This window comes from Xenopus tropicalis, chromosome 7 (assembly GCF_000004195.4).
Source record: "Xenopus tropicalis strain Nigerian chromosome 7, UCB_Xtro_10.0, whole genome shotgun sequence".
NCBI classification, from domain to species: Eukaryota; Metazoa; Chordata; class Amphibia; order Anura; family Pipidae; genus Xenopus; species Xenopus tropicalis.
This window is the reverse complement of record NC_030683.2, coordinates 85,295,588-85,322,785: the sequence shown is the minus strand read 5'-3', so window position 1 is coordinate 85,322,785 and position 27,198 is coordinate 85,295,588. Positions and strand designations below refer to the sequence as shown.

Sequence of the window (27,198 nt, the reverse complement as noted above, 5' to 3'; positions counted from 1 at the left end):
GCAGGTGTCAAGTAGGTGCTATATTGCGACCTTCCCATTGTTCTGCTGACCGGCTGCTGGGAGGTGATATCACTCAAACTTGCAGCTCAGCAGTAAATTGTGACTGAAGTTTATCAGAGCACAGGTCACATGGCTGTAGCACCCTGGGAAATGAAGAATATTGCTAGCCCCATGTGAAATTTCAAAACTAAATATAAAAAAACCCTTTTTTTTTTTGAAAAATGGATTTCAATGCAGGGTTCTGCTGGAGAAGCTTTATTTACTGATGTGTTTCCCATGACAGTAGAGGTATGGGACCTGTTATCCAGAATGCTAGGGACCTGGGGCTTCCGGATAAGAGATCTCTCCGTAATTTGGATCTCCCTAACTCCCTAAGTCTGCTAAAAATCATTTAAATATTAAATAAACCTAATAAGCTTGTTTTGCCTCCAATAAGGATTAATTATATCTTAGTTGGGATCAAGTACAAGGTACTGTTTTATTATTAGAAAGAAAAAGGATATCCTTTTGAAAAATATGAATTATTTGCTTATAATGCGTAATTCAGAACTTTCTGGATAATTGGTTTCTGGATAAGTGATCCCATACCTGTACTCCTTTCATTTTTTCCTCACTCCAAATACATAAAAGTCAATGGCAGTTTACCTCACTAAATGCACTGAAGTCAATGAGAGATTGTTCTCAAGTTTTTTTTAACTCCAAATACATTAACCCTTTTACTGCCAAAGACGTACGGCGTTGCAGTAAAAGGCTTTATCTGCCAACAACGTGCACCGTATGTTGTTTGGCAGATAAAGATACTCTTTCTGCAGAGAGTTTTTAGCGATGACAGCCCCCTGGGCAACAAGCCAGGGGGGCTGTTATGTCGGCACTGCAACGCGATTGTCGCATAGCTGACCCCCAAGCAGTAGATGCGATCACATTGTGTCTGCTACTTTGTCTTCGCTTCCTGCTTCCCCCCCAAGCGCCGGCCCACGGATGAGGACTGCAGCAGGAGGACCAGGACTGCGATCCCTGCTTCAGGACAGGTAAGGTGGGGGTTTTTTTGCACTTACACACACTTACATACATTTACACACACTTACAGCACACAATTTAGCAGTTTTTTTTGTTTTCATTTTGCACACTTTTATACACTAATATACACACTTACAAAACTGTCACACAACTTTTACACATGTACACACATGTATACACAAACACTTTTTAAATTTTTTTTTTTTTTTACCACTTTATTTTTAGTTTCTTTTCCCTAAAAACTGCTTATTTTGACAGCGTGACTATTGGATCAGATATTCTAATCACTAATTACACTGTTGTGTGACTTATTTTGTCGTTTCACTAATTTGCACAATTTTTGTGGTTTTATTGCATTTTTATCCCTGTACAGGTATTACAGGTATCGGACCCCATATCCAGAAACCCATTATCCAGAAAGTTCCGAATTACAGAAAGGCCATCTCCCATAGACTCAATTTTAATCAAATAATTCACATTTTTAAAAATGATTTCCTTTTTCACTGTAATAATAAAACAGTGCCTTGTACTTGATCCCAACTAAGATATAATTGATACTTATTGGAGGCAAAACAATTCTATTGGGTTTAATTATGGTTTAAATAATGTTTTTAGCAGACTTTAGGTAGGAGATCCGAATTACGGAAAGACTCCTTATCTGGAAAACCCCAGGTCCCGAGCATTCTGGATAATGGGTCCCATACCTGTAGTATTCCTGATCTGTTTTTAGCATAGCTTTGCCATGTCTAACTTTGGTGTACAAAAATAACTTTACCTATTTTGAATTCAGCAGAATGTGTACTTAACAAAAATATATGGTTTTCTGGGGGTTTCTGTATAGTTAGGGGGTGTTACGGCACATAATACGCTGGCTGGCAGGTGGGAAATCCATATGCTCTCTTTTCATTTTGGGGTCAGTACATACCACAATATGCATATTGGGCATCAAACTGTTCAGTAGACCTCTAGTGTTCATATTTGGGGTGATTTGCCTTTGTACGCAAGAAATTGTGTGAGATAAATGCAGCAAATTGCAAAATTTTTAGGCGATTCTCTGAAATAACATAAAAACCACTAACTTTAGGAAAGCTTTGCAGATTGGTACTTTGGTGTAGAAAGGACTGTTTACCGATGTTGGATTTGTCAGAATGTGTAGTTTCCAAAACTGTATGGTTTTCTGGGTTTTTCTGTATAGTTATGGAGTGTTACGGCACATAATACGCTGTCAAGGGGCTCTGTATGCAAAATCTGAGTAGGCAGGCGAGAAATCCTTATGCGCTATTTTCATTTTGGGGTCAGTACACACCACAGACTTTGGTATATCTATGCATATTGGGCATCAAACTGTTCAGTAGACTTTAGGTGTTTCTATTTGGGGTGATTTGCCTCTGTATGCAAGAAATGCGGCAAATTGCAACATTTTTAGGCGATTTTCTGAAATGTCATAAAAATCGGCAAACAGGAAAGCTTTACAGCTTGGTACTTTGGAGTAAAAAGAAATTCTAACCCATTATAGATTTGGGAGAATGTGTACTTTCCAAAAATATATGGCTTTCTGGGGTGAGTGTACTTTTTTTGAAGCATTATCCCACATAAAGGATGTAAATGTGTTGAATTTGCAGGAGCTGAAATGACAGTACATATGGGGGTATGTTCCCATTGGGGCCCCTACATGCCACATATTTGGGTAAACCTTTACATTTTTGGTATCAAACTGTTCAGTGGACCCCTGGCGTTCATATTTAGGGTGTTGGTACCTAATGCTATGTGGGAGATAAGATGCTGTAAAGTGGAAGCTTTGAGGGGATTTTGGAAATGTCATCAAAATTGCCACATTTAGAAAAGCTTTGTGGCTTGGTACTTTGAAGTAGAAAGACATGGGTACCCATTTTAGATTAGGGAGAATGTGTACTTCCCAAAAATATATGGCTTTCTGGGATGAGTGTACTTTATACTAGGTTTATTCCACATATAATGATGAAAATGTGTTGATTTTGCAGGAGCTGAAATGACAGAAATGATAGATCATATGGGGGTATGTTCACATTGGGGCCCCTACATGCCACAAACTTAGGTATCAAACTGTTCAGTGGACCCCTGGCGTTCATATTTAGGGTGTTTTATTTGCTTACTTTATGACCTATAGGAGATAAGATCCTTTAGACTGGAAGCTTTGAAGCGATTTTTTAAAAAATTTCACAAATTTTGATAAAAAACAAAAACTTTAGGAAAGTATTGCCACGTGATAGTTTGGAGTAGACAGACAGTTGTGCCTATTCTGGATTCCTCAGAATATGTTCTTCCCAGAAATATGTAATTTTCTGGGATAAACCTTCTGTTACTTGAATTTTTGGCCTTGAAATCTAAAGTATGTAGCTTTCTGGAGCAGTGCTTTGGAAATTTGGTAGTGTACTGCTGGGAGTTTTTGACCTATACAAGTGAGAAATCTTCATAAAACTATATATATTTGGTATTGGCATGTTCAGGAGACATGGGGCTTTCCAAATCAGTTGTTTTTTTGTGCATAAAATAATTTTTGTTTCTGGTATGTGTGTTTATATTATACATAGTAACATAGTAAGTTGGGTTGAAAAAAGACATACGTCCATCTCGTTCAACCATAATGCCTATATATAACCTGCCTAACTACTAGTTGATCCAGAGGAAGGCAAAAAAACCCATCTGAAGCCTCTCTAATTTGCCGCAGAGGGGAAAAAATTCCTTCCTGACTCCAAGATGGCAATCGGACCAGTCCCTGGATCAACTTGTACTAAGAGCTATCTCCCATAACCCTATATTCCCTCACTTGCTAAGAATCCATCCAGCCCCTTCTTAAAGTTATATAATGTATCAGGCAGCACGGCTGATTCAGGGAGGGAATTCCACAACTTCACAGCTCTCACAGTAAAAATTCCTTTCCGAATATTTAAATGGAACCTCCCTTCTTCTAAACGGAGTGGGTGCCCTCGTGTCCGTTGGAAGGACCTACTGGTAAATAAAACATTAGAAAGGTTATTATATGATCCCCTTATATATTTATACATAGTTATCATGTCACCTCTTAAGCGCCTCTTCTCCAGTGTAAACAGACCCAACTTGGCCAGTCTTTCTTCATAACTGAGACTTTCCATACCCTTTACCAGCTTAGTTGCCCTTCTCTCTAATTCAATAATGTCTCGTTTGAGCACTCTGTACCAGCGCTCTGTAAAGGGGAAGAATAACCCCCTCCTCCCGTGAATCTATACCCCTTTTAATACAGCTCAAAACCTTGTTTGCCCTTGCAGCTGCTGCCTGGCATTGCTTGCTACAGCCAAGTTTATTATCTACAAGGACTCCAAGGTCCTTCTCCATTATGGATTTGCCTAGTGCAGTCCCATTAAGGGTATAAGTGGCTGCATATTTTTACATCCCAGGTGCATGACCTTACATTTATCCCCATTAAATCTCATGGAAAATATGATTTTTTTTTTTATTTTTTAGACATTTAAAAGCCTATACCTTATTACAGAATTGGAATTACACCAAAATACTATATTTTGAAAGAATAGGTTGTCCTGAAAAAAACAATATATTGTTTTCCTGGGTAAACTTAAAGTACCCCCAAGGAAAAGCCCCTAAAGTGAAAAAGTGCAAAATGTTCAAAAACTGTCTGGCAATACAAGTTCTGCTTTGAACAAAACGGCTGGCAGTGAAAGGGTTAAAGTCAATTGGCAAATGTTCTTATGTTTTGTTTTTTTTTGCTCACTCTAAGGGGCTGATTTACTTACCCACGAACGGGTCGAATGGAGTCCGATTGCGTTTTTTTCGTAATGATCGGTACTTTGCGATTTTTTCGTATGTTCTGCGATTTTTTCGGATTCTTTACGAATTTTTCGGATCCAATACGATTTTTGCGTAAAAACGCGAGTTTTCCTATCCATTACGAAAGTTGCGTAAAAAGTTGCGCAGCGTTAAAACTTACGCGAAAAGTTGCGCATTTTTCGTAGCGTTAAGTTTTAACGCTACGAAAAATGCGCAACTTTTCGCGTAAGTTTTAACGCTACGAAAAATGCGCAACTTTTTACGCAACTTTCGTAATGGATACGAAAAACTCGCGTTTTTACGCAAAAATCGTACGAAAAATTCGTACAGAATCCGAAAAAATCGCAAAACATACGAAAAAGTCGCAAAATGTTCGTTTTCAAGTCGGAACTTTTCCAATTCGGGTCGGATTCGTGGGTTAGTAAATCAGCCCCTAAATGTATTAAAAAATGTGTTTTTTCCTGGGGCAAAATTTCTTGCAGAAAATTTTTGCCATGGGTTCACAGAATTTCACAGCAAATTGATGTTTCATTGTGGGAAAATTTGCTTATCACAAGTTTGAGGGCAAAGGCATCAGGTTATGTTGGGATTTCCAAGTAGAAATAGCAGACAAGCAAGAAGAGACACGAGTTAAGACCTCTAAGTTGAGATTTTGAGAGAAGAGATAGATTTGTGTATTGTCTGCATAGAAGTAGTATTGGGAACCTTATAAGCTAATTGGCTTGTCAAGGAAGGACGTAAAGAGGGTAAACAAAGGGCCTAGGACAGAGCCTTAAAGGACAATGTTAAAGGTTAAAATAAATTAAAAGTAAGTCTAAAGGCATTCTTTCTAAGTACTTACTGCATATCTAAATTCCCAGATCCCTGCTTGCTTCTCTGAGATATGGTGCTGGCAGCCTACAGCAGTGTGATTACAGCGACATCCCTGAAATTTCTCTCCCCTTCCTATTCTCTGAGCATGTGTGTAACTTGATCCTGTCTCCTGTTCTGAGCTACACATGCCCACCAGCCAATCAGAAGCTGACAGAGGGCAGGGGGGGAGGGAATGAAACACATGTGCAGTATGAAGCAAGGAGGGAAAGGAAGGGAGAATACCTTTTTAGAGATGGCTGCCTGTTCTAGAAAATGTGAAGTAAGTGTGACTGAGTAAATATTTGATTTTTTAAATTTTGACTTGCATTCTCTTAAGAAACGCCAAAAGAGAGGGGAACGGGGAATAAGATTCTCTATTGTAGGAGGCACTGAAAGAGCAACTGGAGAGATAAGATGAAAAACACAGGAAGGGGTTTTACAAGGGCCAAAGGAATAGAGGGACTGCGGGATGAAAGAATGATTAACAGTGTCAAAAGCAATGCAGAAATCTAGTACCTGGAAACTTCTTGACACTATTCCTTTCTGTAACACAGCTCCTGTCTCTAGTTCTTCTCTGCCCAGGCCACCACACTTCAGAAAGAACAACAACATTTGGATTAACTTGCCCAATACACCAACAATATATTAACACATTTTCATGCACCCCTTTATAACACTTTCTGCCTTGCATTTGAGTTCAGTCTGTTTTTAATAAATAGCAGCTAGAAAATCATACATTCTGAAAAGTTAAAAAATAGGTACATTAGTTAGCAGTTTTTGTGTCATTTTTTAAATTTTACACCCCCTGCTACAAGTTTGCAAGTCCTTAGGTATGTATATAAATATGAATGTTAGGGCCAGATTTATCAAAATTCTGATTAAGATGGTTTTAGTCATAATAAAAACAAATATTCACTTAAACCACGAAAGCTAAGTAAATTATATGCGGATAGTGTATTCGCTAACCGCACTAGTTGTTGTTAGCTTGACTTTGTCTGTAAAACCAATTTGCCCAAGCCAAAATACTCAAACCGTGATTCTGACTGCAGATATCACTAGGAAAAAACCCCCATTGATTTTAGGGTTTTTTTTTTGGATTTTAACAATTTTACTGCATTTCACATTGTTCTTTGTTACTTGTCTTGCACATGGACATTTGGCTTCCTCTGTACCCCACATACAGTAGTTTGGTAAATCTATGCATATAGGGCATCAAACTGTTCAGTAGACCCCTGGCGTTCATATTTAGAGTGTTTTATGTTGATACATTATGAAATGTGGGGGTACATAATGAGGTAAAATGCAAGCTTTGTGACGATTTTCAGAAATGTCATAAAAACCGTTCTGTTTAGCATAGCTTTGTAGTTTGGTAGTTTGCAGTAGAAAGATGTATTTACCCTTTTTTGTTTTTTCAGAATGTGTACTTTCGGAAAATGTATGGTTTTCTAGGGTCTCCATACTGTTAGGGGGTCTTATGGCACATAATACACATACCGGGTGAAAAAACTTCACGAGCCGGAGCGTCATTTGTGAAAATACATATGCACTATTTTTATTTGGGTGGCCATGAAATTAGTGCGCACAAGGTATATTTTGGGGTCTCTAAGTGCCATGTGCTTTGATAAACCTATGTACAGTTGGCATCAAACTGTTAAGTAGACCTCTGGGGTCTTTAATTTTTTTAAGTCTTCATGTAATCTGTTTAATCCACGATTATTAGTGCTAAAAACCGCAATTTGTGAAAATGAAAAATATACAGCAGTTTGTAACTTTTAGCTGCTATCCGGTTGGCAGGGTCTAAATTACCCTATCAACTACTAAATGGTTTGAATAAGACACAATAACATTAAAATTGTAGCCAGAACAAATGTTTTGTGGCTGCTGGGGTGAGTGACTGTAAGCTATAAATGACTATCAAATGTGATGTAAGTAAAAGCAATTCCTTGGCAACTGTGGTGTTGCTCAAAGCTGACTGTGTAATGGCTATTGCTTGTCTGGAAGCTGCCTGTAAGAATCTGGATAGTTATTATAATGCACTGAATAACATTTCATCTTTGCTAAAAGTGTGTGGGGGGGGGTATTATAATATTAATATTTATAATTAATATTTATAGCTTTTTTGGTTGTTTATCCAAAATATGCAGATCTACATATCTTCAAAGTAATAAGACACATCACAGGGTAGAACAGCATGATATAATAGCATAAGCGATATAACAGCATTTGTTACCTTTTACAGCCCTGCCAAGATTTGAAGGGGTCAAATCAGATGATCAGATCAGGTAAGGTCCCACCTGAAATTCAAACCATAAGGGAATACGCAAATCTATTGTAATTATTCAAAGTGCTTTCCACTTATTTAGTACCTCTTCAATAAGTGTGATCCTCATCACATCCAATAAACAGGGTTATGTCAACAAAATATGGTGAATGTGAAACTTGGAGCCTACAAAAATATGCTGCTTATAGAAAAGCCCTCTTTACCATTGCTCATGTTTTGGGATGTTTCCAGTAAATAATAAGCACTACATAACGAAGACAAGCATTCACTGTATAAAAAGCATTCAGAGCATTGCATTAAGCCAGACATGCCTGTAAGATCACTGCAGAAAACCAAAGCAGAGAGTTGCTTTAACACGAAGCATGCAATAAGATCACTGCAGAAAATGGATAATTAGTATTACACTAACCCAGACATTATTATTATGAACACATATTTATAAAGCACCAACATATTCCACAGGTCTGCCTTGAAAATCATTGCAGAAAATGGAGAATGCGCCCTATACAACTAAATGAATGCCCCCCCCAACCCCTATGACTGCAGTTGGTGTTGGAACTATAGGGTTGATTCACTAAAGGTTGATAAGTTTTATCGCACATTTTTTTGTGTTAAAATTGATGCAAAAAAAAAAACAGCGTGATTCGCTAAAGTATCGCATGTGTTAAGTCGCATATCACGTGTGTTAATTTACGCGCAACCGCATGCGTTAATTCTCGCACAGAAATAATACTAACGCATGATTCACAAACAATTAGACGCACTAAATATCGCATTCGTCTGTGCGAAAAATAACTTGGGGCAGGTGTTAATTATAGAAAAGTACAGTTCATGAGCTTTTGGCAAGACAATATGGACTTTGCAGTGTTATTTATTCAAGTCTGTGTTGGCCCGAGAGTGATGTAGCCTCCAGTTTGCAGGGAAATGGTCATTTTCAAAAAAGTAGTTTTACGAAAGTAATGCCGTGTATGGCTAATATGGCGTGCGTTTTTTCGCACGCGGCGACTATTTGTGTGCGTTGTGTTGATTAGCGCGAGTTCCGTCAAATACCGCACAAAAATAGTCTTCGTGACTTAAATAACGCAAGTGGCATCGCGTCTAAATTAACGCAAGTATGCTTTTAGTGAATTGTGCGTTAAGATGCGAATAATTAGACGCAATAACATTATTAACGCATGCTAAAATAGCGCACGTTTTAATGCACTTTAGTGAATCGGCCCTTATGTATTCTACTCTACTGATCACCTTTTTTGATAAGGGGGATTCTCACTGGGAAAAACTTTTGTATCCCATTTGTATCCTGACCCGAAAACCCAACCTGTTTATGAAGCTAGCTCCAAGCATTTTAGACCATAGGAAATACAGAGAAAAATTGTTCTCTTCTCACCTTTTGAGGCACCCATATTAGGCCACCCAAAGTTTCTAGTAGATTTTGACAGGAAAACCTTTCAATCACAGGAAACTAAAGGCTTCACAAATATAAAGCATATCTTTGGGAAAAGCTTAAGCCAAGCCATTTTATTCTTTCTTCCGAACTATTCTGATTCATGCAAGAGCAAGAAATTATTAAACATACAATGGTTCAGATACTTGGAAACGATCAGTGCTACTTATCCTTGTTTCAAAGATATTTTATCACAATAAACTACTTCTTTTCTGTAGCTGAAAAACTACAATATAAACGTTATTGGGAAAACACCTTTTTTACTGAATATTAAACAGCAGTATTTCCTCTCATCTTATGTTTAAGTAAAGTCTTAAGTTACTGTAAGTCTGGGATAATATAAAATTACAAGAAAATCTCTGGTACCATAGATTTTAAAGCATGGAAAGGGTTGAACATTTTAGTCAAAGTTTAATTTTGCTTCTCTATAAAAAAAATTCTCAGTTATTTCCTGTTATTCATTCACTGCCAGTTCATAAGATTTTTTATTTACCAACGCAGCTTTGAAACATTTGCAAATGACCTTTTTGCTTTATAAACAAAACATTTATTTGCTTAAAAGTAGAACATCCAACAACTTTGGAAAAGAAAAAATGCTGTGTTTGAACTTTTCTTATCTTACATTTCTCCTGAAATTAAAGTCATTAAAGGTCCATTACACCTATTAATTTTGATTTAGCTGCAGAATTTAACTTATTACCATTATAGGATCTATTTTCCAGAAAGCTTGGAACCTCGTGCTTTTCAGATGACAAATCTTTCTGTAATTTGGACCATACCTTATCTAGTTGCTAACCTAGGTTGCTAGGTTTAGTGGGAAAATCACTGCTATTAGCACAAAGTGGAGTAGTGGTAGTAGCAGTATGGTGCTCCTATCGGTCCAGACACACAGAGCGACTTAGTAGCAGCTACTTGTCATGGCGACTAAATGCCAGGAAATACCCTGCCATAGACAATACTGAGAATTGCCTCTACTAAAACACATGTAGAGACAATTATCAGTAAATGATCAGCATTGTATATTTTTGTAGCCATAACAAGTAGCTGCTACTAGTAGCTCTGTGTGTCTGCACCATAAAGCTGATGTCTGATGGCGTGTGTTAGTCGCCCGCTATAAAGGCAGTGACAGATGAGGAGATTAGTCGCCCCACGACAAATCTCCCCGCAATGCCATCCCACTGGCAAGAATGTAAATCGCCAGTGGGATGACATAAAACTGAAGTGATGCAAAGGCCTTTCCACCGGTGACTTCTATTGTTGCCAGTGGAAAGATATTTTGGAGCGGTTAGTCACCTGTGATCTGTGCAGAGATCTATCGAGGGTTACCTGCCCATTGTTTGTTTAGAACCTGCTAGGGGGTGAGGAGGGGGTTTCACATCACTTGCACGGCAGCAGTAAAGAAGGACTGAAATTTATCAGATCACTTGTTACAAAGCTGAGGGGACTTGGGAATGTAAAAAATGGCTTGCCTCATGTCAAATTTCACAGTGAAAAATTCCATTAGTGCTTTTGAAAAATGGATTTCAGTACAGGATTCTGCTTGATTAGCACAAATAACTGTCGTGTCTTGAAAAAAATGGGTTATATGTTTTACTTTTTTAAATGGTTACCTTCTGGCTTTTTCCAGGGTTGAGATAAGCAGCCTTAAGTGTGGGTGAAGGTTAGGACCACAAGGTTACTGGCTCCATGCCTTTTCTTTTCTTTTTACTTCAACCTATTACTTAAACAGGGGCTGGATCCCTTATCCAGAAACCCATTATCCAGAAACTTTAGAATTATGGAAAGGCCATCTCCCATAGACTCCATTATAAGCAAATAATTTTAATTTTATAAAATTCCTCTTTCTGTGTAATAATAAAACAGTACCCGTACTGGATCCCAGCTAAGATATAATTAATCCTTATTGGGGGCAAAACAAGCCTATTGGGTTTTTTCAATATTTTATTGATTTTTTGCAGACTTAAGTTATAGAGATCCAAATTATGGAAAGATCCCTTATCCGGAAAACCCCAGGTCCCGAGCATTCTGGATAACAGGTCCCATACCTGTACTATAAAACAAGCATTAAATGTATTTATGACAATATAGTTTTCTGCCTGAAATGCCCATGTGGTCTTCAGTGTATACAGTAAGTAGGACTAATAGACAATTGAGATTTATGATGTAGATATATGTAAATCTGTATTTATTCTAACACAGATCACTTGTTTTAATATTTGTGTTTGCACAACATATCACAAACCGTATATAGTCCAAAAGCAAAATACTATATACTGTATTTATAACTATATACAGTATAGTTTTGTTGTTTCTTTCCCTTAGTCAATGGTGCTGAAGTTTCTTTTTCTGTTCGTACCAAACTGAAACCTAGTCATTATTCCGCCATCTACATGTATGAAGAAGGGACCAGTCAGGCTGGGTCTAATTTGCACATAGCAGTTGAATCCTCATATTGTTTAGTAAAAACACCACACTTTTGGCTCACTTAATCAAATATTTACTCAGTCGCACTTACTTCACATTTTCTATCTGTTTTCTTGAACAGGCAGCCATCTTTAAAAAGGTATTCTCCCTTCCTTTCCCTCCTTGCTTCATACTGCACATGTGTTTCATTCCCCCCCCCCCCCGGCAGATCCGCTTCTGATTGGCTGGTGGGCATGTGTAGCTCAGAACAGGAGAGAGGATCAAGTTACACACATGTGCATTGCTACTGAAGGAGGGGAGAGAGATTTCAGTGATGTCACTGTAGTCTTCACACTGCTGTAGGCTGCCAGCACCATATCTCAGAGAAGCAAGCAGGGATCTGGGAATTTAGATATGCAGTAAGTACTTAAAAAGAATGCCTTTAGACTTACTTTTAATTTATATTAACCTTTCCTTGTCCTTTAATACCTTTATGTAAATACAGCCATAAGCACTCACAGAAACGCTACACTGAGTTCCCTGTCAAAAGATTTGTTATGTCTGTTTTCCTCTGCCAGAGACACACAGCTCTCTGCTCTCTCCCCTCTCCTGCTACCCCCTCCCTCAAGAATGCTAAGAACTCACTCCCCCACCCCTTAGGAATGTGGATCTGAGCCAATCAGCAGGAAGCTGACTCATAGTCAAACTAACTGAGCATGTTCACTTGGTCTCAGTCTCGGTGCAGGCATTATGGGAACTTTCTTTACACAGCTCAGCGTTTTTCTTCACTTAAGGGCACTATTGAGACAACTGAAGGTATGCCTGCAGCTTGAGATTAACTCTTTATTAGCCTTTCCTTCTCCTTTAATACATATGCCTACCAAGTCTCTTTAGCCAAAGATACATTTAACCACCGTAAACTCTGGCAGTGGTAGTTTTCACAAATGCTCTGTACAAGCTGTTCCTGTCTTGTCCAATAACTGGCAATTTTCCAGAGCTTGCTGAACCGAGGATGAGATAATGCATCAGGCAAATTATTATTACTAATCAGGAATCTGTTTCACTTTATTCCAAATACCGAACCTTAGTGCACAAAAAACTACCTGCCTAAGCAATCTCAAAACTAAGGAGGCATTAGAAGACAAATTATTAACTACATGCACCACTCCCATTATTATTATCACAGTGCCAAAGAATTCTTTTATTAGCCAATTTGGGGCCCCATGCTTCCAGTACCACTAGATATAAATTTTGCAAGTAATTAGTTACTAGTAAGTTCTTAAAATTGACTGTTTTGCCAACCTGACTGTCCCTTCTCAACCTGTCAGTTGTAGCTTCTAATGGTAATGGACATGGGGGGTGGTCCAGGTTTATGTAAAAGAATTGGGCAGATACTTTCAAGGTGAAATTATGAAAAGCATGCAAAGACAATGATGGATGTAAAAAATTGTTTCATTTCTGGTAACAGTATCTCTGTTTTTATTGACTCTCGTAGTATATAATGTATGGGGCTAAAGTACCCACTGCCTCTCACCATTAGAAATTCGTGAAGCTTTCAAAAGATTCGCAAAACAGTGGAAAATTCACGAAACGGCGAAAATGTCGCACGTCAAAAAAAAATTGTCACCTGCGGCTATTATTTTGTCGCCCGCAGCTATTATTTTGTTGCGCGGCTGTTATTTTGTCAATTTTTGGACGTGCGGCGAATTTTTCTGCTGCGAATTCAAGCCTGGCGAAACATTTCGCCCATCACTACTCACCATATTTAATACATTTGAAGTGTTAGTATCCCTTGCCTATCACTATATAATGTATGTAGGATGTGGGGATATTCTGGGAAGTATGCTGGGAAAAAGCGATATGCTGCCATTCCATATTAACTAATTAATTTAGTTCCCTGCCATATTTATGCCAGTAAAGCAAATGCACAGTGTGCCACCAGCCTAACTATAAGAACATGGACCTTTTTCCACCTGTTGGAAATCACACTCACCACAAGTGACAAAACACCTGAAAATACCTTTGCATAGCACTGTATCTGTGCCTTTTAGATCATGTACTTATGTGAAGGCATGGATCAAATGGTTTAGACATGGCAATTCAGGAAAGGTGTCACAAAGCTTATTTGGTCTTTAGAGTTATAGGGATACATACTATAACCTACATTTTGGTGTTTTGATGACCGTGGGTTTCTGGCTTTCACTTCAAAACTTCATAATACATAAGTGTATTTACTTTATGCTTTTTCAGAAGTTTTATTCAACTAACATAGCAAATATACCATGCAAATTACTATGCTTATAAATGAGAAAAATGGTTGTACATTAAAATACAATAGGTATCAAAAAGATGCTGGCAATTGAGTATTGCATAGTTTAGTGGTATCTGAGTATAGAGAAGAAAATTAAGGTGTTGGGTTGATTTTGTTCATGGTGCCATGGATCCCAAATTTCAGCATATTTACCTTTAAGATCAGCAGTAGTGGCTGTCAATTTTTCCATTGTTGTTCTAAAATTTATTTGCTGGGTTAGATGCTAAATATCAGGGCTATCTGGCTTTTTCAAGACTTTTGCTATCAAGGACGTAGACATGAAATGATAGCATTTTGGTTGTATGTTGTACACCCGTCAGATCTAGTTACAGTAGGGCTACTTGGAGTTGTGGAGGCAAATCCACAGTGCAAGCTATTGTGTATCAGTTTTAAGGCTTTCGTCAAAAAAGGTTGTACCGAGCGGCAGTGGCACCACATATGTAGCAGTGTTCCATGTTGTCAATATTGTCTCCAACACTGAGTTGAGTACTGTCTATAGAGCTGGGAGTTAGATACTACCTGTTAGATACCACCTGTGGGTCACCTAGGTATGTGTCTCTATATTGTTTGTACAGCTGGTTGCTACTTTTTGAGCTGTTAAGTTTATTTGCCAGTGCTGTGAGTTGAAGTTACAGCTCTTCCTTCCACTTGTGCATGTATGAGAACGTATGTCCTTCTCCTGTTTTAGTTGCCGTTTGTAGCACTAGATAGAAATGACCTGCCATTGTTGTTTCATGGTCCTATTGGGGAATGCATAGGTACCACAGTCTCTAGTATGAAGCCAAAATAATATGCTTTAATTTTTGGGATTCCCAGACCTCCCAAGGTTCTGAAATATTGGGAGCAGGCAAAGGTTATTCTTGGTGGTTTATTTTGCCATATAACCTATTGATATAAGTATTAAGAATGCTAAATAATAGGAAAGCAGCATGAAGATAAGTTCTAAATAAGTATAGTATCTATAGGATAATGTCCATTTTTATTGATATGATGTGCCCAAACCAAGATATGGTTTCACATTTCCACTTATATTTGCCTGAGTTTGGATAGTTTTGTGCAGTTTAATGCCTGAAGGGAGACCAGAAGTCATATTGGGTAATGCAGAAAGACTTTAAGTTCCAGAATTCATCACTTTACAAGTAGTGAGGGGGATTTCTTATTACAGTGTAACCCAATTTTTGATTTACTGACCACGATGGCTGCTGCTGCACACTGGAAGTGGCATCCTCAGAAGGGGCAGAAAAAAACATTAAAAAAAGAATGTGCTCTAGATAAGACGCGTGACCCACTGACCCGCATCTATACCCTCATCTAAAATTCCTACCCACAACTAGCAGGTTACTCTCTTTTTTGTGGGTAACCTGTGGGTAGCAAACAACAAAAATGTGGTTCTTCTGGTCACAGCATTAAAAATTATTAACAAGCCCCCTTAGGGGCAAATTTACTAAACATTTCTGATATTTTTAAAAATTTGACTAACTTCTAGGAATGTCTGACATTTACAAAAAAATCCAAACTGAAAAAGACTGAGCAATAAAAGTGGTGAAGACTCCGAATTTTTTAACTTGTCACATTAAAACCGCACAGAAAAACAGCTTCAAAAATCTGAAACCTCAATGGTTACAAAGCAAAAGAAGGACATCTGCCATTGACATCTACACAATCTCAGCAAGTTTTAGCTAGCAAATTGTTGGATTTCGATACTTAGCTGTTTGGATGCATAGTAAATCTAGGAAAAGTAACAACTCTTTTTTCCGCTACTTTTAGGCCTAAAAATCCCAATTGGGAAAAAAAATCTGAACATTAGTAAATGGCTCCCTTAGTAGTGATAAAAAAGTACATTTATATTAGAATGTTCTAAAGTATTCTCTTTTATGTGAGGGTCATGATGCCTAAGGAATTACACTTTACAGGTAATGTGCCAGCTTAGCTGCAAATGACCATTTATTTTGCACTTTGCCACTTTGTTCTTGTATTGTAGATAGATCACAGGCCTCTATGCTCTAAAATGGAGTGCAGAGACCTGTGGCTCCCACCCCCTACCTGTCCCATAACTTGTACTCTGCTCCAGCTACTCTACTTTGTCACTGGCAAATCACCTTGCCTGTCTATCTTGTTAGGGGCAAGCCTAGCTGATGTTGCTGCCAGTAGTGCTCCACAGCAATAAACTAATGGAGAAAAGTAATTAAAAATTTCATTTGCCAATGTAGTTTTCTTCACTATACCACTATTACAAAAACTATAAGTTCCATGCAGGATGCTGCCGCTTTGCAGAGCGATTTGACAAAATTGGAAAACTGGGCAGCAAACTGGAAAATGAAGTTCAATGTTGATAAGTGCAAAGTTATGCATTTTGGTAGGAATAATATAAACGCAAACTATCTACTGAATGGTAGTGTGTTGGGGGTATCCTTAATGGAGAAGGATCTAGGGGTTTTTGTTGATAACAAATTGTCTAATTCCAGGCAGTGTCATTCTGTGGCTACTAAATCAAATAAAGTGCTGTCTTGTATAAAAAAGGGCATTGACTCAAGGGATGAGAAGATAATTTTGCCCCTTTATAGGTCCCTGGTAAGGCCTCACCTTGAGTATGCAGTGCAGTTTTGGGCTCCAGTCCTTAAGAAGGATATTAATGAGCGGGAGAGAGTGCAGAGACGTGCAACTAAACTGGTTAAGGGGATGGAAGATTTAAACTATGAGGTGAGACCGTCGAGGTTGAGGTTGTTTTCTCTGGAAAAGAGGCGCTTGCGAGGGGACATGATTACTCTGTACAAGTACATTAGAGGGGATTATAGGCAGATGGGGGATGTTCTTTTTTCCCATAAAAACAATCAACGCACCAGAGGCCACCCCTTTAGATTAGAGGAACGGAGCTTCCATTTGAAGCAGCGTAGGTGGTTTTTCACGGTGAGGGCAGTGAGGTTGGGGAATGCCCTTCCTAGATATGTGGTAATGGCAGATTCTGTTAATGCCTTTAAGAGGGGCCTAGATGAGTTCTTGAACAATCAGAATATCCAAGGCTATTGTGATACTAATATCTACAGTTAGTATTAGTGGTTGTATTTATAGTTTATGTATGTGAGTGTATAGATTGGTAGGTGTGGGTTAGGTGTGCTGGGTTTACTTGGATGGGTTGAACTTGATGGACACTGGTCTTTTTTCAACCCTATGTAACTATGTAACAATGTACATTACATATTTTAATAGAACATAGCACATACACCTTTTTAAAAGCTGCATATGTCTTGGTGCAAAAATAATGCCCTTTCATTATGGAGCTTTGTTAAATAAAATGCACAAAATACTAGGGCAGTTTAGCATAACCTTTATAAAACAAAAGTTGATTTGTTAAAGGAAAAATTGTTTGCATTTGCAACATTTGCATCCCTTATCTGGAAAACCCCAGTCCTAAGCATTCTGTGTAAGAGATCCTATTTCTGTACTGTGCCTATAAATATAGGATAAGCATAAGATATATAGGGGCCGATTCACTAAACGGTGATAAAACGAGCGCTATTTATAGCATGCGTTAAAAATTGTATCGCTTCTTATTTTTTGTGACTTATTAACGCTCAATTCACTGAAAGGACACATGTCATGATTAAGAAGCAATGTTCTTTGCGTAATTTAACTTGCAATGACCAATTTTATGCAATATTTTAACGCATACGTGATAATTTTCGCCGTGTGAGAAAAATTGCACACCATATTAGCAATACACACCATATTAGCGCACGCTATTACGCACGTACCAGTTACTGTTCTGAAAATGACCATTTCCCTGAAAACTTGAGGCTGCATCACTCTAGGGCCAACACATACTTGAAAAAATCCCACTGCAAACTCCATGTTGTGTTGCCAAAAGCTCACAAACCGCCATTTTCATAAAGTACCATCTGCCCCAAGTAGGTGTTAATATTTGCACAGATTAATGTGATATGTAGCGTGTTTAACGCTTCATATGTCTTTGTGAATCATGCGTTAGTATTATTTCCATTCGCTAATTAACGCAACACAACGCTTTGCGATGATGCATTTTTTCCTAATGCGATATGCGGATTAACGTATACGAAATGACTTCGGATGAATCAGTACTTACTGTATTTATTGCATGCTTTTTAACGCAAAAAAGCATGCAATAAGAGTTATTGACCTTTAATGAATCAGCCCCATAATGTCTGTAAAGCACTGTTTAAATGTGTTGGTGCTTTATGAATAACATATATTAACAAGGTCCACTTCTAGGGTTGGCACTCTCTGTTTGGAGAACTCGATAGAAAAGGGCAGGGGTGACAGAAGGGTGTGGTAGGTGATGCTTGCTGGGGAGACGTAATGCCATGCCACTGAGACAATCGCTGCATCATTCAAGGTCAGCCCTGTCCAGATTTCCTAATTTGGAAAACCAAGCAGGCAGTTTTGACTCGGACAACCCTTACAATAACTGGGCTGTCTGGGTCAAAACCCGACAGATGGCAACCCTAGCCATGTCACTTCCTCCAACATTTCCTGCCTTACTTTCAGGTGGTGCCTGTTTTTATAAGTAGAAGTAACCCCATAGAATAAGCTAAACTTCAGAAAATTACACATTCTGTAAATTTAAAATAGGTACATTACTTCAATTCTAAAATAATAAAGCAGATTGTATGTCTTTTTTGACAAATTCCTTATATTTTCACCGTCTGCAAATCTTTAGGTATCAGATAAAACATTATAAAAATGAATGTTGCTGTTTTTTTTAATAGGTCTTTTTAATTGTGCAGCAGATATAAACCCAAAAAAGGAACTTTAATTGGTGACACTTTTGTTGCTGCAAAACAACCACACAAGCTGCATTTAATGTATAGGCATGGAACCTATTATCCAGAATGCTCAGGACCTGGAGATTTTCCAGATAAGGGGTTTTTCTGTAATTTGGATCTCCATACCTTAAGACAGGGGTCCCCAACCTTTCTTACCCGTGAGCCACAGTCGAATGTAAAAAGACTTGGAGAGCAACACAAGCACCATAAAAGTTCATGAAGGTGCCAAATAAGGGCTAAGATTGGCTATTAGGTAGCCTCTATGCACACTAACAGCTTACAGGGGGCTTTATTTGGTAGTAAATCTTGTTTTTATTCAACCTAAACTTGCCACCAAGTCAGGAATTCAAAAATAACTACCTGGTTTGGGGGCACTGAGAGCAACACCCAAGGGGTTGGTGAGCAACATGTTGCCCCCGAGACACTGGTTGGGGATCACTGCCTTAAGACTACTAAAAAATAATTTAAACAATAGTTTAACCCAATAGGATTGATTTGTCCTCAATAGTACAATGTACTGTTTTATTATTACAGTAAAAAAGGAAATAATTTTTAAAAATTAATCAAAAAATTATTTGTTTATAATGGAGTCAATGGGCGATAGCCTTTCCATAATTCTGAGGTTTCTGGATAATGGGTTTTTAGATAATCGATCCCATACATGTATTATAAAAGCTCCAGTCTCGTTCACTGCAGAAAAAACACTAGGGGCCCGATTCACTAAAGTCCGAAATAAGGAGTGCTATTTATAGCATGCGTTAAAAATCTTATCACTTCTTATTTTTCGCTCGATTCACTAAAAGGACACTTGTCATAATTAAGAAGCGATGTTCTTGGCGTTATTTATCTTGCGACGACATATTTTCAAGCAATATATTACGCAGAGCACAACATATTACGCAGCACGTTGCTTGAAAATATGTCGTCGCAAGATAAATAACGCCAAGAACATCGCTTCTTAATTATGACAAGTGTCCTTTTAGTGAATCGAGCGAAAAATAAGAAGTGATAAGATTTTTAACGCATGCTATAAATAGCACTCCTTATTTCGGACTTTAGTGAATCGGGCCCTAGTTCTTGGAAAATTTACATTACACAGATTTTACTAAGCTTATATTTCTTTCTATGTAAAAATATCAAAATTTTGGTAAATCCCAGGGTTAGCATAACCGGGCCCCTGATGGTGTGTCTTGTCCTGCTTTAAATCTGTTCAGGACCTTACATAGGGTTTGCTGGAAACTTACTGGAGCATGTAGGTGAGATAGTGCACAGGAACTGGACTTGTAAAGAAGATTTTTTTTTTACTTTGCTCCTTTAAGTTTAATATAGGCCAACTTTTATAAACCACTCCCAACTTGGACAAAGTACAAACAGACACAGATATTTAAGCAACAATCATCATTTCAGCTTTGTGAGGAAAGTAACAACATGGCAACTGACTACACAGGCGCAGATGTTTATCAGAAGGAATTTGATCCTCGGAGTTATTTAGAAACATACTATAACCCCAAGTCAGGCTTTCTGGTAAAGGGAGGCTATCTGAATTTTGCTTTGAAAAAATATCATGAGACATTTACTGTGCGTAAGTATCACATATATACAGTATATATTTAATTTATACCAGTCCTGAAATTTGTAATTGCAAACCTATTGAATTATTTACAAATTGCCAACTGTTATTATTGGGGGGAGGGATATATTCAGTGGCTAAAGTGGCACAGTAAATAATTCATTTTATTGAGGCATCAGGAGTAATAGCTATCCAATGTACATTCCTACATTGCACAAGGATACATTACTGCATTCACATAACTGCTTATGAGTTAATTGTTCTAACAATTTGGATATATATTTGTAATTACTTTTTGTTTTAATTATGTTCTTTCTATACTTATTAGACATGGCTTAGTGCAGTACTTTGTCTTCCAACCTGTGCCTTCAATTGCATTACAGGTATGGGACCTGTTATCCAGAATGATCAGCACCTGAGGTTTTCCAGATAAGGGGTCTTTCCCTAATTTGAATCTCCATACTTTAAGTTTACTAAAAAAAATATAAACATTAAATAAACCCAACAGAATTGTTTTTACTTGAATAAGGATACATTTTATCATATTTAGGATAAAGCACATGGTACTGTTTTATTACTACAGAGAAAAAGGAAATAATTTATAACAATTATAATTATATGCTTAAACTAGAGTCTATGGGGCTTATTTACTAACGAGTGAAGTTTTGTCACGCTTTGGGGCACATTTACTAATCCACGAAAAGTGGCCGAATGCGTTTTTTCCGTAATTTCTTTTTCCGTATTTTTGCGATTTTTTTCGTCGACGTCGCAAAAAAATCGGATTGGGTTTTCCGCCATTTACAATTGCTCAATACAAAAAAATTGCGACGGAAAAGTTGTGCAAAAAACGATAAAGTCGTGAAGGCGATGAAAAAAACGCACAAAATACGAAAAAAACACGACGGCGAAGAAAAAGTCGCAAAATTTTCGTTTCCAAACCGATTTTTTCCCATTCGGGATTCGGATTTGTGGATTAGTAAATGTGCCCCTTTGTGTAACTATGTCAGGCAGTAGTTTGTGAGAAATAGAGAACGCTGGCAAATGTTCACCCGAAATTGTAAAGGAAGACTAACTCTCTTTTCAGCTGCAGTAAGAACAAGACAGAGGCAGAAAAAAATATTATTGTTACAGTTCAGCCACAACAGCTATTTCTAACAAATTGCAATGCAGGGTTAAAGTTAAACAGTACACAATGTTAATGACCTTAATGAACCATAAACAATTAACAGGTTAAGAGAATATTATTTATTTATAATCATTAAAAAATCTTTGTGGGAGGCTGCCAGTCAGAATCTGTAAAATGCACAGTCATTAACAATACAGGAGGTACAGAAGGTATAAAAATATTTTAAATCAAATATTTTTTACCTTTACAACTTATATGAAGAATATCACTTTAAATATGGTCAGAACCAGGCAAAATAGACTTTGACGAAAAAGGGAACAAAGAAAGTTTTGCCCTTTTGATACTCTTCTTTCGCCTGGCGAAAGTATGTGAAATTGTCAAGCGCTTAGCTTTCTTGGTAGCGAAAAGTCTCCTGTGCACTTCAGCACAATCAGTGAATGCGCTGGCAAATTGTCTTCTTGACGAATTTTCACCAACAAAAAGACAATTTGCCCTTTAGTAAATGTGCCCCTATGGGAGACAGACAGGACAGAGCTTTCTGGATAGGGGATTTCCAGATAATGGATCCCATACCTGCTTGAGCCTGTTTCAGGAACCACTCCCAAGTACAAACAGACATAGAGATTTAAGCAACAACCATCTTTTTAGCCTTGTAAGGACACTAACAACATGGACACTGACTTCACAGGCAAAGCTATTTATAAGGAAGAATATGTTCCTTGGAGTTATTGAGATACATTCTCAAAACATAAAACTCTGACAAAAATACTGCAAAAAAAAAATATAAATATCTGTTTGATGGTGATTGAACCAGAGCTGTAAATAACTTTCCTAGTGAAATGTTACTTCTTTTGTGAATTCTGGTTACACATCTGAAAAACGTATTCCCTATAGGAAAATAATACTTGTGCTCTATATCCCAAGTTCAACTTGAATGACCTGTCAAAGGCTATGCAGCAGCTTGTTTGTATAGACTGTAGTAGTGCTTCTGAAAAAACCAGTGCATGGTATCAGGGCATTATATTTAAACTCATACAAATCCCTTAACTTTTGTTTTATATGGTCCTTTAACTAAACTTGGTCTTTAGGTAAATAGCATCATATAACAATCCCTTATATGTGGGATGGGGGGGTCCCCCACCATTGGATTATTAGCATATTTTTACTATTGTATTAGTTTTGTACTGTAACCTCTCTTGCTAGTAACTAGACAACGTGTTACATTGTAGTAAATAAAGATCTGCAGAAAAATTGGTATAACATCAGTCATCTTTATTTATTGATCAGGTGGAGTGAAGGGGGAAACACTTATTGACATTGGCCATGGACCATCAATTTATCAGGACCTTTCTGCATGCGAATCCTTCAGAGAGATCATTGGTGCTGAATACACTGACCGTAACCGCGAGTACTATGAAAAAACTCTGAGAAATGAACCAGGAATATTTGACTGGACAAGTGTTATACAAGCAGTCTGTGACCTGGAAGGAAAGGGGTAAGGCACTATTTCATTGCCTTCCCATTGACTCCAATGCTTTTGCAAAATCTTGGTGAAGCAATTCAAGACACTTTCTTTGATCATTATGTTGGGTTCAAAATCCCAACATACTGTTCTTCGACTTCAACTTTTTCTTCTTCTTAGTGCCCCCAATTTATAAATGCTACTTCTACAGTTTTAAGGGTACAACACCCAAACTTAACCCCAGGGTCCCCAAACATTTCACAGTCACTAGGGGACTGCAGTTTTAGATTTGAAAAAGTGGGTAGAGCCACCAACAGTCAATCAGATTTCACCTATTAAATGTTATTGGTTTGATGCCAGGGTTCCCAAACAGTCACTCACTGGGTGACTACGTACTGTCATTTTCACATGTTTAATGTCAGGGTCCCCAAACTTTGTCCAGTTTCTCACTGGGTGACTATCTTCCAAGTTTAGAAAAGTGGGCGTGGCCAACAACAGCCAATCAGATTTCACCTATACACTTCATATGTTTACATTTAAACTGCTGCCACTCTTTAAATATTAATACTAAGGTCCCCAAACTTTGCAGAGCTAGTCACCAGGTAACCAGGAGTTCAGAGTTAGAAAAAGTGGGTGGAGCAACCAACATCAGATTTTAACTATTGATTTTCAATGGGGAAATTCAGCCTGCTGCCATTCTCACAGTTAACACCAGGGTCACTAGGGGACTGCATTTTTAGGTTTTTAAAAAGTGGGTGGAGCCACCAACAGCCAATCAGACTTTACCTATTGATTTATTTTGGTTTAAATTTAAAATGCTGCTTTTCTCACACTATTTATGTCAGGGTTCCCAAACTTTGCACAGTCAGTCACTGGCTGACTATGTATTCAGGGTTAGAACAAGTGGGCGGAGCCACCAACAGCCAATCCATTTCCACCCATTAAATTTCATTGGTTTAAAGTATTAATTCCAGGGTTGTTAAACTTTCCTCAGTTAGTCACTGGGTATTTGCTGTTTAAAGCCAATCATATTTCACCTATTTACTTTCAATGGTGAAGTGTAAAATTCTGTTATTAACGTTATTAAACTTACCGTATATTAAAGTTATTACTAACTGTTAATATAATGTAGAGAGTGATATTCTGAGACAATTTGCATTTGGTTTCATTTTTGAGTTATTTAGCTTATTGTTCAGCAGCTCTCCAGTTTGTAGGTTTAGCAACTATTTGGTTGCTATGGTCCAATTTACATTAGCAACCAGGCAGTGTTTAGAATGAGATACTTGCATATGGATCAAAGGAGGGTCAAAATAGTATTAGTCATAAAAAGTAACAATAACAATACAACTGAAGCTTCACAGAAGAATAGATTCTTGGCTTCCAAAGTCAGTGGCTCCCAAGAGGTGGAAAGGCAGCAAATTGGTAAAAAAAAACTATAAAAATAAAAACTACCCCTTTAAGAAATGTTGCTCTTTTAAAAATGGTTAGTTCACACACAGTTGTAATAATTAAAGCAAAGGCCTGACTGTGTTACTACATTAGTGCTTATGCTTGTTCCTTGTGTGATCACTTTCCCCATGCCAGCTGTGTTGTTATCCATGTGTAAAAGCAAGTTGGAAAGCAGCTTTGTAATTACAGAACATTACACTTACCAGTTTAATTTACTTTTTTCAGTACAACAGTGGAACAGAAGAGAGAAAAACTGAAAAACACAGTGAAAAAGACTATTAAAGGCGATGTAACTAAAAGCAATCCTGTGGCACCTCTTGTATTGCCCAAAGCTGACTGTGTAATGGCTAATTTGTGTCTGGTAGCTGCCTGTAAAGATCGGGATAGTTATTGTAATGCCCTTAATAACATTTCATCTTTACTAAAAGTAGGGGGGCATTTAATAATTGTTGAGGTTCTTAACTCTACCTTTTACTGGGTTGGTGGCAAAAGGTTTTCTAGCGTAGCCCATAATGAGGAATTTATAAGAAGTGCTATAACCAAGACCGGTTATGCGATAATAGACCTGGAGGTTATTCCCAGAAAGTATGATGAGTATGATGAAGAGCAGTACAAAATGAGTGATCATGACTCAATCATATTTGTTCTTGCATGCAAACTGAGAGATATTTAGGTTGGAAAGGACAGTATACAGAATATAACTGCTTATGTCTATTCTCTACCAAGGCTGATTTCTTTACAGCTTAGGTCAAAAATATAATACATACTCTGAACTGATATGATAAGAATCATTCCTGCTTTGTTTATGATTCCGTTTATCTTTATTATTGAGTAATGCCATTGTCATCTAAATGATTTAACATTTATTTTCTCTTTTGTATTGTCACATAAAAGCCAGTGTAAAAAACCCTGACAACCTCTAAAACCCACAAAGCAAAGAGAGATCTTTGTAAAAAGGACATCTGTCATTGACTTCTAAATGATCTTGATACTGATTCAGAATCATTGGGTTTTGTCACATGATAAATCACTGAAAAGTCATAGATTTTTTCCTTGACAAATTAAGGTTTTCCCGTGTAAAAAAAACCCTAACAGAAAAAAATCAAGTTTTTTTTTAAATGCCCCCATTAAAGTTTAGACACGTCTGATGGCACCAGTCATGTATGGTGTAGACACAGTGCCTTCTAAAAGGAAAAAAGAAACAGATATAATAGCATTTGTTACCCACCAACCCAGCCAAGATCTGCCGCATTATGTAACCACCCTACTTCCTTTATGTCCCAGTCAGTATTTTTTTTTCTTTTTAAAGGTGGCAATCCTATATGCAAGTAGCACAATAGCAGTATATTTTAAAGTACAACAGCTTATCCCTAGAGTTCAAGTCAGTAGTTTGAATGACAGGCTGGTAAATGAATAGGAAACAGACTCGATAAATAAGTAATAAATGCCAAAACCAATAAAATGGCTTGATCCTAGATCGATGTATTTTACTGAATGTATTAAAACTGACCTGACATCAAATGGGCTAAAAAATAAACTCAATGAAAAAAATAAATAAAAAAACTCAAATTGCATTTATAATATCTAAGCAAATCTTCAGTGTGTCTTCATTAATTATGTTGTATGTTTTACTGATGTATTAGCCTTCTGTTTCTTCCAGCCTGCAACTAAAAAAGCTGTCTGGTTTCTAGGTCACCAAGTCCAGCAACCAAAACATGGACAGAGAGGGTTCAGTTTTTCTTTACTTATTTTATGGTGCTTATCTAGCTTTTTCTACAATCAAATTGCAAAGAAAATTCCTCAGAGATAAAATAATGTAACTATGTAACGTGACAAAAAATAAACATTAAAGACTAATTACAAATATTATTGGCAATAGGATCCCTTATCTGGAAACCCGTTATCCAGGAAGCTTAGAATTACATAAGACCATTTAAGCAAATTATTTTTTAGAATGATTTCTTTTATTTCTGTAAAAAGGACATTACCTTGTTCTTGATCCCAAATAAGCTGCATTAGGTTTTTTTTATGTTTAAATGATTCTTAGCCAACTTAAGATCCCTCATCTAGAAAACCCTGGTCCTAAGCATTCTCTGTAAGAGATCCAATTTCTGTATTGTGCCTACAAATATAGGATAAGCATAAGATATATAAGGGTTAATTCAATAAAGTGCAATAAAACGAGCTCTATTTATTGCATGCATTAAACATTTTATCACGTCTTATTTTTCGCATCTTAACGCACAATTCACTAAAAGGATACTTATGTTAATTTAGATGCAATGCTGTTTGCTTTTTTTAAATCGCAAAGACTATTTTCGTATGGTATTTGATGCAACGCACGCTAATTAATGCAGCACGCTAATTAAGACACGTGCGCTACATTTCGCGCACACGCCATATTAGCCATACACACCATTACGCTCGTAAAACTACTTTTATGAAAATGACCATTTTCCTGCAAACTGGAAGCTGCATCACTCTAGGGCCAACACATACTTGAATAAATCACACTGCAAAGTCCATATTGTGTTGCCAAAAGCTCATGAACTGTACTTTTCTATAATTACCGCCTGCCCCAAGTAGGTGTTAATTTTGCACAGACTAATGCGATATTTAGTGTTTGTGAATCATGCGTTAGTATTATTTCTGCGTGCTAATTAACGCAACGCGTTAAAATTAA

The 27,198-nt window shown here is 37.4% G+C and overlaps 1 protein-coding gene across 1 annotated transcript; it reads left to right on the top strand.

Moving 5' to 3' along the window:
• The first annotated feature begins 20,292 nt into the window (after nucleotides 1-20,292).
• Nucleotides 20,293-26,103, top strand: LOC548368 (nicotinamide N-methyltransferase). The gene is made up of 3 exons (XM_002942904.4): nucleotides 20,293-20,490; nucleotides 22,892-23,099; nucleotides 24,741-26,103. Exons 1-3 carry the CDS (start codon nucleotides 20,337-20,339, stop codon nucleotides 25,186-25,188), a joined length of 810 nt encoding a protein of 269 aa, XP_002942950.3. The 5' UTR covers nucleotides 20,293-20,336; the 3' UTR covers nucleotides 25,189-26,103.
• Nucleotides 26,104-27,198: the final 1,095 nt, after the last annotated feature.

Excerpts from the sequence above, each read along its gene's own strand:
- LOC548368 (XM_002942904.4), top strand. The coding sequence starts at position 20,337 with ATGGCAACTGACTACACAGGCGCAGATGTTTATCAGAAGGAATTTGAT. Across the intron at positions 20,491-22,891 it reads TCATGAGACATTTACTGTGC|GTGGAGTGAAGGGGGAAACA; the intron begins GTAAGTATCACA and ends TTTATTGATCAG. Across the intron at positions 23,100-24,740 it reads TGTGACCTGGAAGGAAAGGG|TACAACAGTGGAACAGAAGA; the intron begins GTAAGGCACTAT and ends TACTTTTTTCAG.